The following is a 17,446-nucleotide window of genomic DNA, read 5'->3' as shown; positions in this document are numbered from 1 at the left end:
TTCCAACTTTCCTTCAAATTCACTCCAAACATCGAATTTACAAATTGAATCCTCTTTGCCTCACACAGCTCAGCCATCTTACTATTCATTATCTCTGTTCTTCTTCTTAATTCACTATTGTCATATCTGGGCAACACTTATTTTCAGCATGGTTATAGGGTGGTCTCTTGTTATGAATCGGCAGACTGGAGGTGTCACATAATTAAAAATTTATGAATGATTACTATATTGTTATTGTATTAATTTATCTTCCAGCTGTAACTATCTGTGTTTCTTAAACCCATAAATTCACTGCACAGATTAATTTTTGTATTTTCAGAAAGCGTGGTGGAACAATCTAACAATCTTCTACCCTAATCTATCTTACTGATATTAACTTCAATTAAATCTCTTTTCTGTATCCTGTAAAGTATAGTTAAGTATAATTTTATGTGAAGTATAATATTTGTGAAAAAGATTTTTTATATGATTCCCACTCATGATAGGTTGAAAGCCTGTAGTGCAGCAATACCATGAGGAGCTAAGAGTTTTTATTCTCTATTTTTAAACTGATTTTTTAAATATTTTATATATACCGGTATATATACACTCAGGTCTCTTTTTTTTATGTGGATTTTGAAGTTATGCGGTGCATAACTCAAGATACCAGGCCTTTTGACACTTTTGCACATGTCAACAGAAGGAGAATCCATTCCAATAATAGGGTAATCCAGCATTTTCCAAACTTTTTCTATGACGGAACACTTCACAAATCCTGAAATTTTCATGGAACACCTTGGTTATTTTGTAATGTATTAATTAATAATTAATTGTTAATTTAGCTGATTTTTATTAATTAATAATTGACCATTAATTAATAATTAATTAAACATAAGCATCATTAAATTAATTTGTGCTGATTTTCATTGACATGTCCCATTCTAATTACCAAAAATTTATAATATTATTATAAGTACTTACAAGTGAATGCAGACTTTTTTTCCTCCTGTGTGCTGGTAGTTTTTCCCCTCCTTTTGTACATCATGGAGATCGCTTTGTAGGCTGGAGGTGGATGAATCATTATCTGTTGCATCAGATAGTGATTCAAACACCTTCAATAAGAGATTTCCTAACACCAAAATTAAACAAAGTTCCTTGTCTCTTATTATTACTTTTAAAAAATATTACATTAATCATACTTTTTCAATTTATATTGGATAAACTAGAAAATGAATCATTAACAGTAACTGACGTTTTGAAAAAATTTTCTATTTTGGACTGCTTAAATCATGTTGCATCTGCTATCGCTGAAATAAGACCTGAATTTAAATGCCTGCTGGAAAGCAGCTTGGCCTGGATGTGTTGCAAACAGTGCAACTATGCAAACATCTACATTATCAGCTGAAATCATTATTTTGGCACATTAAATTGGTGGAGAAGGTTTTGATACATAATTAAATATGTATCAAAATTTGCATATTTAATGTAAATATGCAAATTTAGCCAGAACGATGTACATGAATTGCTTGTGGATAATGCCTTAAGTGACAATGATATTATTGGATATCGATTAACTTTAGATATCGTCAAAGATCCAGAAAACGATAGTGAAGCGGAAGAAAAACCTGTCTCCCTCACTGCAAATATAATTAGAGAAGGTCTTGAAATGTGCAATAAATTGAAAAATCATTTTCTCGTTAATGAAACAAATTCTTACTGAGCCTTTAAATTCCAATGTGAGCTGAAGAACTGTATGTCTGGATATTACGAGCTGTTAAAAAAATTAGTGAAATCATTATCGCAAAGTTTAATCACTGATTACATTGTCAGAAGAAGAAAATCAGCACAGAACGAGGGTGAAGCTAATTCTGTTTGTGTAGAACCATTGCCTTTACCATACAGATCTGATGCACTGACTATCTCTTCTGGTGATGAAAGTGATTTTGCACCATGTTTGCAAACGTTGCTGAATATTGTTTAATAGCAACGATAATTTTGATGACAAAATGCAAAAAAAAAAAAAAAAAAAAAAAAAAAAATTGTTACTTTTCAATAAAATTAAATGAATAAAGCTTTAAAACAAACTTAGACATTCTTATTTTCCTGAATTTTCATAAACTTTTTTTTTATGCGATTTTAGGTTTATTTTAATTCGTTGCTTCAGTTTTATGCGATTTTAGAAAATTATGGAACGTATCCCTAATTTTTCAACGTAAGTTAGGCCTTTTTTGTGCGATTTTTTTATATGCAGTTTTCTTTGGAATGTATCTATAGCATAAAAAGAGATCCGACTGTGTATGTATGGTATATATATATATATATTTTTTTTTTTTTTTTTTTGTATTGTTATTTATTTTTTTACATAGTCTGAAACCCTGCTGTAGAGACCAAACATGGAATTTTTTCAATTAACTTCAGGCTTCCAATAGAGCAGTGTTAATTGAAATCATAGAAATGAAAATAATTGGTCTCAGGTGCATTGTAGTGTGAACATAATCTGTTGCTGCAGCATGCTAATTGATTGTTTATAAACAATCAGCCTTAACTACTACTCAAGTTCATATTCTGAGATTATTATTTTTATTTTATTTTCACAAGATCTATAGCATATCAGTGCAGTGTGTGGGAATAATTTAGGATTGAGCCAGATTAATTTGAGTACTATTTTACAAAGTGTAGTTAGACATATTGTAGTTTAAACTTTCTCCTGCTATATATAGTAAAGTAAAAGCATAGTTACTAATACTATTATGAGTATGGCATTTATGTAAGCAATTTAAGGATTTTGTGTTCAGTACTCAAATAAATTAAGAGTTCATGAATCTGTTTTTTTTTATATAAATAACAGTTTTGTTTAATTAGATATGTGAAGAGCCAAAGGCTTCAATTCGGCGACATATAACTTGTTTAAGTTAAGGGATATTACATCCGATATAGTTTCTTAGCCGAATAAGAAACTCAAAGAGTTTCATGCCGAATATAGTAGAAACTATATAAAGTTCGGCGATTCCAAGCGTAAGCAAATACCTGGATACTGCAGCACTGATCCCAAAGGGTAGTGCAAGCTGGGGCAACTCGTGGTAGAAGTGGAGCAAGCTCCGATCACTATTCTTGATATTTGCCCATAATGTGAACTTAGCTCCTAGGAACTGTATTTTTGTCCACATTATGAGAGAAGGTCACTACCCAGACCGGTTTCGACCTTTATTGAGGCCGAATTGAAGCCTTTAGCTCTTCACATATCTAATAATTTATTAGAGCACCTCACGGCAATACTCGTAGAAGGGGTACAAGTTCTGTTCGCTACAAACTTGATATTAACTAGGTCTGGCTACTCACTGATGAAACCTCAATAAAGGTCGAAACCGGTCTGGGTAGTGACCTTCTCTCATAATGTGAACAAAAATACAGTTCCTAGGAGCTAAGTTCACATTATGGGCAAATATCAAGAATAGTGATCGGAGCTTGCTCTACTTCTACCACGAGTTGCCCCAGTTTGCACTACCCTTTGGGATCAGTGCTGCAGTATCCAGGTATTTGCTTACGCTTGGAATCGCCGAACTTTATATAGTTTCTACTATATTCGGCATGCTCTTTGAGCTTCTTATTCGGCTAAGAAACTATATGGGATGTAATATCCCTTAGTTTTGTTTAATCTTACTAAGCTGCTATTTCTTTTGCATTACAGTTACATTCTATAAACATTTCTTTTTGTTTATTTTAATTTAAGGGAATGGTTTTTTCTGCTATCACATGAAGTGCTCAACCCAATGTACTGTTTATTTGAATATGCTGGAAAAAATAACTATAGTCTCCAAATAAATCCTGCCTCCTCTGTTAATCCTGACCACCTCTTGTATTTTCGATTCATTGGTCGATTTATTGCAATGGTAAGTATCCATTAAAAATATAAGCTGATTTTTTTTTTAATGTTTTTGAGATAGGTATCTATATTAAACCAGTTACTAGTCCTTATAGATAGTAATACATTCTGTCTAAGTATCATTTAACAAGTGTTAATTTCTCAGATTTGCAAAAAAAAAAAAAAAAATCTCAGTAATTTATGATTGTGTCATACATTTAAAAAAGTACTCTTCATCACAAAATAGCAAATGATGTAGCACTGAATGCAGAGAATGCAGAGTAACTACAAACAAATAACTGTAGTAAAGTCAGTTTTGGGATATCACCAGCTGATCATTACTGAAGATATATCATCCTATTATATTCTTCCAGTTCATATTCACAATGAATATGAACTGGAAGAATATAAGGAATCTGAAAAGGAATGAAATTGCATCCCTGCTTCTTTAAGAGTAGCACTGAAAGCACATAAATACTGTAACTTTTTTTGGGAATTTACTGTGGGGAGAAGTGCAAAGAATGGGGCAGTGTGAATTGGCAGGGCATGATATAGTAATGGATTATGTGACATCACTCAGTGAAAGTAGTGAGCAAGGAAGTGGCAATTGAATAGCAGGTTTAAGAATAAATGTAGACAAGTGAAGAAAGTAAGTAGCCACTGATAGGTTATGAGTAAATGAAGTAAAGATTATATAAGGAAAAATTTTTAAAAAACAACAAAATTTGTTTCCTTCAAACAAACTACACTGACCATAGATATGAAAAAAATAGTTCATGAATTGAGTCCTGCTGTACTCAACAAGCCTTGATTCTCCAAGAATTTTGCCAAAGAATTCCAACATAAAAATTTAGCATACCTTTAGTGGTTCAAGTTGAAAACCACAGCACTCTATTACTGTCCACAAAATGTGTTATAAAAAAGAAAGACAGACAAAATGTGAATCCATGGAGACGTTATAAGGACCAAATGCAAAAATCTTGCCTCCTGCTCAGAGAGCAGTGAAGTCTTCCATTTCCTTGCTGAGGCTACACATACCAGCCACTGAATTAGAAACCTTTATGCAGATGTACATAAATGTCACTTATGCAGTGTATATTCAAAATACTTGTTCACATGTGTCACAACATGGTCCAGGTAACTATTTAAGAATGCTGCTGGTCAGTAATCATCAGTAGTGTTGATCACAGTAGGAAAAACAAAGGATTTTTCTGAGTTCAATAGAGGGCTTATTGTTGGTGTCCATCTGGCTGGATCTACAATTTTGAAAACTGCAGAGCTGACTGGTTTCCCAAAAGGTGAGATATCTGGAGATGTTTAATCAGTGGAAATATAACTCACATTGCTTGTCTACCTGTAGTCTCACGATAGTCTATCAAGAATGATATTGCCATCTTCTGAGAAGGCTTGTATGGACAAATAGAACTTCTTGTGTGAGCATTTAGCCACTGCATTTAATAAAGATTTTTGATACTGAGAGGTAGTTGTTCCGATTCAGTTTCAGTCAGTGGAGTAAGACTTCAGTTCTTTCTTTATATAATTTGTATATATAATATTTTATTTAATTTATATAACATTCGAACTTATGGCAACACCGATGAAGTAAGCACATTTCAGAATATAGAATACTGTCGTTGATATCTTTTCCATATTGTGCAAGGCCAGATTTCTCAGGTTTCCTATTGATGATGTAAGGCTGGTGTTCTTACATTGTTTTCTCTACTGAACATCCAGTTTGTCCAAAGTAAGAGAGGTGACAATCACATTGGACCTTCTAGATGAAAGAGTGTTTATCTTTAGAAGACAGGAACTATGATGAATGTTTGTTTGTTGAATGGAATAAATGTAGTCATTAGATTATACTTATTTTAAATTCTGGAGATTGGTTCTAAGATGCCAGAAATGTACAGGATAGGGACTTTACATACTGCTTCCTTGTTATTTGAGCTAGGTTATAAGAATCAAAAATATGTTGTGTGGTGCACTCTAAAAATCCATTTAGTTTCATATATCATGTGATGTTTAAAACTTCTTGGGTGTTGCAGTGTAGTACATATAATGTGAATATGACTTAATAAAATTTTAATGATTCCAGTCTTTTGACAGGGATGGTGAGCAGATTGCTGTTGAATATAGCATCTGGTGAAGATAGGTTTTCGATAAATTGAAGTAATTAGTTCACCTGACATTGAGCAGTAGAATAGGATGTCTCAGAAGGATAATTCTTCTTTTTCTGTTTTCATAGGGAAATTAATTAGGTGGATCTAGATTGTTTACATTATCTAGAAAGGCAGGTAATGTTTCTTCGTTGTGGGGGCCAGATCACAAAATTGTTGTCTATATCACATACTCAGAGTGTAGGTTTGGGGTTGTATGGATGAGAAAAGAATGTTTGGTAAATGTCTGAAATAGAAGATGGAGAGAGTAGACTCCCCATAGCAGTTCCTTCAATTTGCTGTAGATTCTGGTTTAACGAACAAAATAACCAGAGTGAATGACCAAGTCAAATAATTTTGCTTTATCATGTGGCAAGGCTTGTGAGAGCAAATGAAGCATATCTCCTAGAGATAAGTTAGTGAAAATTCAAATCAGATAATCTGCAATTGTTACCAATATCCACCCTCAAATCACTTTCACTGTTGAAGAGGAAAAAGAAGGGGGCACATACCTTCTTTGGATACCTTAGTGACAAGGCAATCTGATGGGTCCCTTGCATGGTCAGTGTTTCAGAAGCCCACACATAAGCAGAAATCTATATGCCACCTCACATCACCATTCTGCCCAAAAAACTGGCATGTTCAAACCTGTAGCCTTTAGGGTAGAGTGACTGGCAGTGCATCTAAAAAAAGAGGCCCTACTTGACTGTTTAAACAGAATGGTTACAGCTAAACTCTTCCAGAACTTCTAAAAAAGAACAACCTTCAATGTCCCCAACTTGACTATATACACAGTCTGAAAAAAAATTTAAATGAATACTCCCATTGCAAGGTGCATTTTGTCATGTAATGAGTCATGTGTTTGCAGGTATAAATTATAGGAATATGATGCTCACAATTCAGTACAACTGTGTCTGGGCAAAATAGCTGTGAGAAGGGAACTGAGTTTTAAAGAGGCATTACAATAGGATGCTATGATGCTGGCCTATCTCTTCAGCAAATTGTTGACAAACTGGGCCATCCCAGGTCAACAATCAGTGATACTATACTGAGTATAGTATCACTGATATTTACATATTATCTGGAAGGATAATATGTAAAAATCGCCATTCATTGGCCGACATATTGGATGCAGAGTTCCAGGCATCAACTGGAACATAAATGTGCACAAAAACATTCAGAACTGAGGCTCACAACACGGGCTACCATGGTAGGACTGCAATATGCAAGCCCCACATTACCTAAACCAAAATGCAACATTGTTTTTAGTGGTGCAAAGAGCATGTACAGTGGTATGGGAAAGCTTGGATGAATCATTCTACATTCTCCACTGAGCAGATCAGTGAGTGTGGTAGATGCCCAGTGGACATATCTTACCAGAGTCTGCCCTCTCTGTCTGCCCTCTGTTTGTGGTGCCACGAACATTGCATGCCAAGAAGTATCTGAACATTCTGGATATTCCTACTTGGTGGTGTTTCCATGTAACTGTACATTGTCTCTTTCAGCAAGACAATACAACATACATATCATAAGGCTGCTGTAACTGTGTGGTCAACATGCATGGTTTATGGACAACATGAATATCGCCACCCTTGACTGGCCTCCACAGAGCCCTGATCTCAACCCTATTAAACATCTGTGGGATGAACTGGAATGTCAGGTGAAGTCGAAGGATGTTTTACCCACAACAGTCCAGGACCTCATTACCTGCCTAAGGAAAGAATGGTTCAAAATTCCCATTGATCGCTATCATCTGCTTGTGGAAAGTATGCTTCACGTGATTGCTGCAGTTTATACGCCATATATCCTTACCTAATATCAAGGGTACAAGATAAACTGGGCTCACTATTGAAACAACATTAAATCAGAACAGTTTACAAACCTCTGGACAAAGTCTTCAATTTCCTCAGACAAATTAAGGACTACTAGGATCCTTTCTAGGTGTCCATAGTGTCCCGTGTCAGTATGGGATCCAGTATTTTTGACACACAGGACAGAACCATCATTTCCAGAAGAAAAGAACATAAAAATATATTTGGTATGGAGTAACCCAATATATCTTAGAATTAAAGACCATTTCATCAGATTCAAAAAAGCAAAGATACTACATAGATCCTGGTTTAAATCACAGAGACTGTACCAAACTGGCTCATGTGCTATAAAACCCTTTGAACTGTAACAGAAATGATGGTGTAAATTTTGGTGTATGTACTGTCCATTAGCAATACCCATGAAACATCGGTGCAGAAAGCACCATGGTCTCCTTCCTTGCACATAATTGTCCTTGTTCTGGGAGCCATTATAATTCTGTTCTCTCTTAAGTGTGTATCTTAAAAATGCTTTTGATAATGCTAGCTTGATCTAGCAAAACATCAGGTTGTAAATTCTTAATTTCATTATTAAGTTTAGTTATTTCATCCCTGTGTGTAAGTACTTCAATAAATTTTCAACATGAAACTACAACTATGGGAATTTTGGTGTGGAATTTCTCAAAATGATATTCAGTTGTTAGAATAGTATCACTGCTTGTAGATTAAGTTACCAGTGGAAACAGTTCTTCATTTAGAGCAACAAGAAGGATTGATGTAAATGTTTTTATGCCAATCACGAAGTAGACATCAAGTGGAAAAGAAATATCATCTTGGGTACACTGCTGATAAACGCATCATGTCCACCATTACTGATCTGTTCCTTATAGTTACGATATCTGCTTTGATATTGTTCATAGTTGTAAACCATGTAGGATACAATGTATATTCTATTGTGATATGAAGCAAATAGCTGATGAATACTCAAAAAAAAAAAGAAAAGATAGAGAGATATGTAGCAGGAAAAAAAAGGGAATGGATATAGAAAAAGGAAATAGAATGTTGTAAATGATTCCCTTTAAGAAATAAAGACAATAAATGTAAGGAATAAATTAATGCATGGTGCTTTTCTCTGGATTGTTTATCTAAATTCCTCATGAGAAGTTAATGGATCTTCACTGTTGTAAATTTTGTTTTTGATTAAAGATTAGAAAGCAGGCTCTTCATTGTGTTTCTGGAACTATTGACTGTCAAGTGAAAATACAGGAACATTCTCAAGTAGTTATGTTTTAACCTGGATAGTTGAGGTTTATGAAATAAACTCTTCATGTTTTTGATGCTTGTTTTAAACATAAATTCCATATACTTACACTGAAATAGTTGAACACACAGGTATAAGTTGTAATTTCTTTATAATTGTGTGCAAGGAGATTTGATGTGGCTGTTTCCTTAGAAAAGTTAAAGATGAATGAGAAACATGTGATTTCAGTTTCCAGAAGTTTAGTTAAGCTTTCTGTTGTGTCTGTTTGACCACTTTTTTAATATAATTTTATTCTATATGTTGTGTGTGTGTGTATATATATATATATATCAAATGCCTGCAAAGTTAGAAATTAACATATCTATATTACTATATATATATATATATATATATATATATATATTTATTTATTTATTTATTTATTTATTTTATTCATTCATTTATTTATTTATTTGTTTATTTTATTCATTTATTTATTTATTTATTTATTTTTGCACCATACTGTATCTATGCTTTCTTAATCAAATACATAATGAAGAAACTTAGTTTTCAAGTATATTGCAATGTGAAATACCAAATATATACATGCCTGGGAATAGAACCTGTAAAATAAATTAGGGGAAAGGTATTTGTATTAATTGGCACAGTGCAACACAGGAAAGTTCTAAATATTAACATATTCAACAATTGGCACACATCAGGATATGAATATAGAATTAAATTTTGTACAGTATGATAAGCATTATCATAACCTTAATAAATAGAGCTAGAACCATCTGCTGGGACCATGCTAGCTTTTTCACTCAAATCAATCACATTCAGGACACTTTTAACCAATGGCTTTTGCTTTCACAAAATGAACAGCTCTCTTCATTCTCCAACCTCCTCTCCTGTTCAAATCCTGTACTTAACATCCTTCACACCACATTGTTGTCTATGGCATTCCCTTCTCCTGAAGACTTACATACTTCAGACTGTTAGATCTGCTAATATCCATTACAATCATCATCAGCATCATGCTGGTCAAGGATTTAGGCTGATCTGGTCTTAGAGGTCATCGTTGAATCTCTTAAGAGGATGTCCTGGTTTATAATATTGTAATATTCTTCATAATATCCATTACAAGAATACAGAAACTCTGATTTATAACTGATTCTCTGATCTACTTCTGTTATGAGAGGGAAGTCCTCTCCCCCCCCCAATGGATCTAGTTCTGTATACAGAAGGATGTAAATCAGAGAGACTATTTTTGGACTTTGCCACAGCACATTCTTTCTAAACTTAAACAAATTTGGCTGCATCAAATGATGTTCTCCCAAAAATCTTGTACCACCATTTTGATACCTTCAGCAAGACTCCATCACTCCACTCTTAGAGGATACCAGTGATTGCATTCCTGCTGGTGTGCCTTTTTGCAGATGCTTAATATATTTCTTTGTGCCCATGAAGATTCCTTGGGGACCAAGGAAAAGTATATTCTTAGCATTATTCAAATTAGATAGATAAATTTAGTCAATTATTCTGTTTAGATGTATTCAAAATTATGAATGGGAAGTTTTGTCTTTGTAATTTACTCACTTTCTGCACTAAAGTGACTGCGAGGTTGAAAAAGAATAAAGATGCTGTGGAGAAAATTATATTGTAGTATATGGTAGGGGAAAAACAAAAAGTCTTATTCTGCATGAAGCCTGCTTCTGTTCAGTTTGCATATCAGTGATATGTGGGAGCGATGGGTGGGTGGGGGGGGGTCCAGTTGTTTAATAGACTGATAGTTTGGGCAAAGAATAATGGTTGCAAAATTAGTGCAACTAAGTGTCAGTTATGCTTTAGGATGAAAATAAGCTGGCTGTATAATACGTAAATGAAACTGGTCTTCAAGAAATTGATAAGGGTAGAGTCCGTGTGTTAAGGTTTAAGTTCTGGGACGGCATCATGTTGGATATTTAATGGAATATTTGCAGCACTAGTCAAGGATTAAAAACTAATTTTAATGCTTCCAATATTTCTTCTCAGTCACTGAGACATCTTCAGGGATTACAAATAACTCTTGTAACACACACACACAAATACAGCACAATAATAAATGAAACATGTGGCAACTCTAAAGTCCTACCTAGCTTGTGCACCCTGCATGGTGGTTTGTAGGTAGCCTAGGATGTAAAATGAGATTTCTGACAATTATTGTTTCCCAAAATTGTTAAATTTTGAGAAGTTTTATGCATCTGTATTTATTTAAATTAGGTTGATTTATGAGTGCCGCTGCAGATTCTAAAAACATTCTTTCCTTTTTAAATTTACTATGGTGGAGCATGGTGGTTTTCTTCCAGAAGATCCTGTGGGTTGTATCCAATCAGGGGTGAATATTCCAGGTGTGCGGTGCTCATCCACAAAATATCATTATCACCGATATTATATTTTTGCATTTATTCCTGTTAAAGACTCCCCAAATTGTTTGTAGACTTCGTGTGATTCCTAAAATTTAACACATTCGATGCATAAACATCTTTTCGAAGGGCACCTTTGAGCCCTTCGAAAAGATGAAAAGCAGACGCTGTAGGTCAAATTCTTAGCATTTTAGTATTTTTAAACCGCTGAGAAGGCAAGACTGGGTGATAACATTTTAAGCTCACCTAGCAGCTGTGATTGGTTATTTTGTCAACCAATCCAATTGAATGTTGTCGCTTATCATAAGTTGAGTGCTTTCTGTATCTGATGACTGTATTACAAACAGCTGTTGCACGTTTTCTTTTACACATGAAAAATGAAGAGGCCATCAGAAAATCTGTTCTTTGTGAAACAAAATTAGGTGCCAAGTAGTCATCGTATATGTGAGACATTATAAAAGTGAAGGTGGAAAAGGCCCCTAATGATTATGGATAGAAGATTGCTCACCTTTAGATGGAAATGTCATCAAACAGAAAACATTATGGTTGTATAAACAGATTGAGAAAAGGAGTCAACAACATCAAACAACAATTGTGTTTTTTCCACAAGCAAAGGTTGGCTTACAAAATTTCTCAAAAGATACTCACTTCATAATGTAAAAATAAAAGCAGAAGCCGCAGCTAGCAAATTTCTTTCAAAACTGTCCAAAATTATTGAAAATGATGGCTACACTCCTGACCAAGTTTGGAACACAAATGGGACCGGCCTCCGTGGGAGCCTGATTTTGGACATATTCTGAGACATAACTGCCTATAGAGTTTTTTTCCCTCAACAGTTACTTCTCGAAGGAACTGTTGAGGGAAAGAGAAGGGTGAAAAATATAGAAGACTGAACCTATCTCTCATATGGGGAATGCAGCAGAGAGCACAGAATAGGACATGGTGGAGACTCATGGTAGTCAATCTCACGGAGGGAGAAGACACCTGACAGGACAGGACTGAAGAAAACGTTTTGCCATTGCAGTATGAACAGGACGGCCAAAGTGTTTCAAGTGATGGAAGTGATTCAATTCCAGTCTCACACAAAAGAATGCGGCTACTGTCAGAAAGTGACGGCGAATAAAATTTAATAAGCATTGGGCCTTTTCGAATTTCTGTTTTATTAGTGACACATTACTGTATTTTCTTTAAGAAAGATACATATGTATATACTTTAAATAAGTATTTAAAATAACAAGTATTCCATTAAAATTAAGTAGGTTTTATTCAATGATTTTCATATGTTTTTTGAAAATAACTTACTGTTCCTATTGGGTTTTCACATCTGGAACCATCTTCTATCTTTTCATATGCACTGCATTTTTTATACATGGTTTTCATTTACATGGTTTTTTTTGGAACCAATCTACCATGTGAATGGATTGATTAAAGTTTTTTATAATAAATATCGTAGTATATGTTGTCATTTCCTGAAAAATTAAAAGCTAGCTATAATTCATTTTGATTATTAAATCCCTTGTAAAATTTGCTGTGCCATTGTAAAGTCTTACTTATTCTTTTTCTTTGTTCTCTAAATTTTCTGTCTAGATACACTTGTACTTAATTAATTTATCTCTAACACCTTAATTATCCTTTTAATTTAAATATTCTCTTGGGCCGTTATTCACTCTTAAGAACGATGCTAGTGGATATAAGACAAAGGAATTGCTAATGGTCAACACCAATTCCTTTGTTTCAATACTGGATCTGATTCCTTTTTCGGATTCAGGGAAAATTAATATTATCCTGCACCACCCTGAATCCTAGATTAACAAAGAGTGCAGAACCAAGGAATCAGAACACAGTTTAGCATACTATCTTATTTCACTATAACTTATTTATGCAGTCGTAGCCTCCCCTATTTAACTTATCTCCCGCTGTGGTCCGAATTTTATGAGAAAGTGCAATAGAGGAGAAAATCAGGCAAGGCACCATTTAAACTTAAAAAGCAAAACATTTAATTACAATTGAAGCATCTTACACTTTATGAATACACACTAATAAAGCAGTCTACAATTTCTAAGGAATGAGCATTAATCTCTCTATCTTTATCATAACATGCAAAACAAAGAACTTCATATATAGTTTACAACTTCTATTTGATAGATCAAATATACTCTTCTATACTCTTCAATACTGAAGGACATTTGCTAATTGAATTTCTAATTTAGCTCCACGTGCTCTTACAATAATTCTTTCACTAAAATTTCATAATCACTCTACTATAAAAAGAATATTATCTCTAGAGTCCTTCCTATAATTACAAACTTTCTTCTTATATACACAATTACTTATAAAAACATAGACTGTACATTACCAACTGCTGGGGAACTGTTTGGCCACTTCACATAGCACGACTGGACAATCACTTTCGATTCCCGGTTCATTCTGCTTTTTCTGAGGCATTCTCCAAGGGTCTGAGCTGTACTTATACCTACTTCCACTGCCGAAAGTAGGTATACGTTGTTCACTGGTCAACTGGCACAACATCGTAACGATATCTCCGGAAATATCGGAGATTTCCTTCCGCCGGGCTGATTGATGACCGGTAAACTTTCAGGAATTTCACGGCATAGTTCCTCATTCTTTATCTCAAATCCACGTCGAAAAGCCTTGGACGAGAAGGAGCCACAAGGAGGTTCCAACACACCAGAGCACGAGTCCAAGAGCATAAGAGTAAGAGCGTGTTTTAGGCGCTGCAATGACTTTTTAAATCGCGCACTACCGATTACTTCTACGTCATCATTTTCCTCCTCCCCTTTTTCCATGTCACCCTACGTCATCCAGTACTTAGTGCCACACACGGAAATCTTAGCCTGCTCTTCCGAATGTGTGTTGGGGGGGGGGGGGGGAACTACGTGCTTACCTAAAGGGTGCAACTGGTGTACTTGTAGCACGTGTTTAGATTCCAGCCATTTTCACTTAATCAGCTTATCTTCTCTCCCAGCAATTTGTAAGTACTTACACAAAAGCAGCAAGGTTTAAGAATTTAAGCAATTTACAATATTTTACCTTATAACATAAAGTAGTGAAAAAATATCCTCAATTTAGTAATACTTTGGTAAATTACAAGAATTTAGTAAGCCCAATATATCAATATGTGATTCAAAAATGTAAACCCATGTTAAGTCTGTAGGAAACGTGAATTCATTTAATTTTAGTTTCCTTCAGAACTTAACACCATAATTATTTTCTATATTTCCCAATTTAAAGTAAGTTCCATTAATATTTTTATTATTTGAAGAAATAACTGCAATATGTTTTTTCTGATTTTTTTTGCTGCATTGTTTTTTAAATACAATGTTCTCCATGAAATTAAATGATAGCTTTATTATTATTATTATTATTATTATTATTATTTGACACCTCCAGGGAGTCCAAAGACTCATTGAGGGAGAGTGTGCCAACAGCATTGAACAATTGTTCCCCTTCCAACTACTAACTGCACTCAAACTTACTTAACTGAGCCATTAGTAGCAGAGGCTCTACCAATCGACCAATTATTATATAAAAACAGAGGAAATTATGAACCCATCTATATTTTATAGCCAAATGTAGAAAGAAAGTGAAGTTTCAGAAATTTACTGCTGAGAGTGTGAAATCAAGAGAAAAATCTGAGTTGTCTTGGCTTGCACTATTTAAACAACAAACTCTGCCCACAAGTCTTATATTCACACTACTTAAGAAATTTTTGAAGTGTCTTTTAAGTAACGCATGAAAAATGGATTGATATGTTTATTTTACAATGCTGAAATGAATACATTTAGGCTCTTTTTTGATAAGTACTCTTAAGCACCAACTGCTGTTCACTTATAAAAAATAGAATTCTCTGAAACAGAGTTGCTTTGGTACCGAATGAGAATTTTTGTCATTTAAAGGTTTCTGCCTGATCTCTGATGAGAACAAACAGTTCAAAACAGCCCAGTGAAACCTTAATCAAAAGAACTAATAAAAAGCAAATATATGAGGATGGTTTGAAATGTTCTCAGCTCGACCATAGATGGCAACGCTATCAGCAAGACTTTTTTTTTCCTAAGTTGGTACATCTGTCATAAGCATCCATGTGAAATTGTAAGTCATTCTATCAAGTAGTTTTTATACAGCTGTCTGAAGCAAAAATGTCTGTATCCCTTGAAATGGATAAAATTGAGTATCATGCAGTTATAAAATTCTTTGTAAAAGAAGGTTTAACACCAAAAGAAATTTATTTGAAGTTCATAAAAGTTTATGAGCACTCTTTTCCTTCTTTTTTTCAACAATTAAGAAATGGGCTGCTGAGTTTAAACATGGCCGTACCAGCTTCAAAGATGATGCACATGAAGGACGTCAAAAAAGTGGAACACCAGCAGAAATCATTGATCAAGTGCACGATATGGTATTGGATGATTGGCGAGTCAAAGTGCTTGAAATTGTTGAGACTATAGGCATTTCAAAAGAACATGTAGGATATATTTTGCATGAAGAATTGTAAATGAAAAAGCTTTGCAAGATGGGTGCTACACTTGTTCACAGCAGATCAAAAATGGACTTGCATGAAAATCACTGAACAGTGCTTGGAGCATTTTAACAAGAACAAAACTGATTTTCTGCATCAATTTATTACTACAGATGAGAATTAGATTCACCATTACACACACCAGAATCCAAACAGCAGTCAAAACAACGGACAGAAGCTGGTTGTTCAGTGCCAAAGAAAACAAGGCCATGCGTCAGTGTTTTGGGATGCTAAAGGCATTTTGTTTATTAATTATCTTGAAAATGGTAAAATAATAACCAGAGAAGGCGAATATTATTCCAATCTTTTAACCAGACTAGACAAAAAATTCGTGAGAAAAGACCTGATTTGCAGTAGAAAAAAAAATCATCTTTCATGGACAATGAACCTGCCCACAAAAGTGTTTTGGGCAATGGAAAAATTAAGGGATCTGCACTATGAATTGTTGGAACATCCACCCTATTTCACAGATTTTGCTCCCTCTGACTATCTCCTCCCAAAACTAAAACTTTTCCTTGCTGGTCAGCGTTTTTCTTCGAATCAAGAGTGATTGCAGCTGTGTAGGGGTATTTTGCAGTTCTTACTGAGAACCACTACAGGGACGGGATAATGGCACTGGAGCATTGCTGGAATAAATGTATTAGTCTTAAGGGAATTATGTTGAAAAATAAAAATAATTTTGAAATTATAAATTTGTTTTTTCATTGTTGGTCCGAGAACTTTCCAGACCACCCTCATAAAATCCACTAGAAAAGAGAGGACCAAAGTCAATAAATACAATATACCTACAAAAATCAAAATAGTACCAAAGCAACTGATCAGAAGCTTTAAACTCAACTATTCCTGATGTGAACAAATGAATGTCAGTGTGAGGTCTGAATGAATGAATGTCAAAGTAAGCTCTATAGGCAGCTGATTTCCAACATCACTCCACAAAAAATATGCTAAGAAATAGAGATATCAGAAAGAAAAATAGTAAAAAAAAAAAAAAAAAAAAAAAAAAAAAAAAAAAAAAAAAAAACGTGGATAACTGAATACTTAAATAACTTAATAAACAAGAAAGAAATGTTATGCAAGAAACCTAAAAAGAATCTCACAAATGCACAGATTGAAAGAATATAGGTAATTTAACAAGCTTGTGAAGAAGAAAATCAAAAAGGGAAAGGCAGACTTCATAGTGAATTTTAACTGCAGCAATAATCCAAAAAGAAACCTAAAAAGAATCTCACAAATGCACAGATTGAAAGAATATAGGTAATTTAACAAGCTTGTGAAGAAGAAAATCAAAAAGGGAAAGGCAGACTTCATAGTGAATTTTAACTGCAGCAATAATCCATGAAAATAATGTTATGTAAATATTCCTCACTTACACTTTACTTAAAACTACAGTCAATGAAATGAACACTTTTATATATGTGTGTGTGTGTGTGTGCGTGCGCGCACGCGCACTGCTTCAAAAGAA

The 17,446-nt window shown here is 34.2% G+C and overlaps 1 protein-coding gene across 4 annotated transcripts in view; it reads left to right on the top strand.

The window, feature by feature from the left end:
• The window catches only part of Su(dx) (WW domain containing E3 ubiquitin protein ligase suppressor of deltex), a 436,167-nt gene that overhangs the window by 335,526 nt on the left and 83,195 nt on the right, over window positions 1–17,446 (top strand). For all 4 annotated transcript variants that reach the window (XM_090407874.1, XM_090407872.1, XM_090407873.1 and 1 more), the window contains one exon: window positions 3,710–3,869. In XM_090407874.1, the coding sequence (XP_090264000.1) occupies window positions 3,710–3,869 (160 nt within the window). The remainder of the gene's footprint in view (window positions 1–3,709; window positions 3,870–17,446) is intronic.

Source organism: Typopeltis vanoorti, chromosome 18 (genome assembly GCF_054136105.1).
Source record: "Typopeltis vanoorti isolate ZY-2024b chromosome 18, IOZ_Tvanoo_1.0, whole genome shotgun sequence".
Lineage (NCBI taxonomy): Eukaryota > Metazoa > Arthropoda > Arachnida > Uropygi > Thelyphonidae > Typopeltis > Typopeltis vanoorti.
This window is presented reverse-complemented; position numbering and strand designations above follow the sequence as displayed.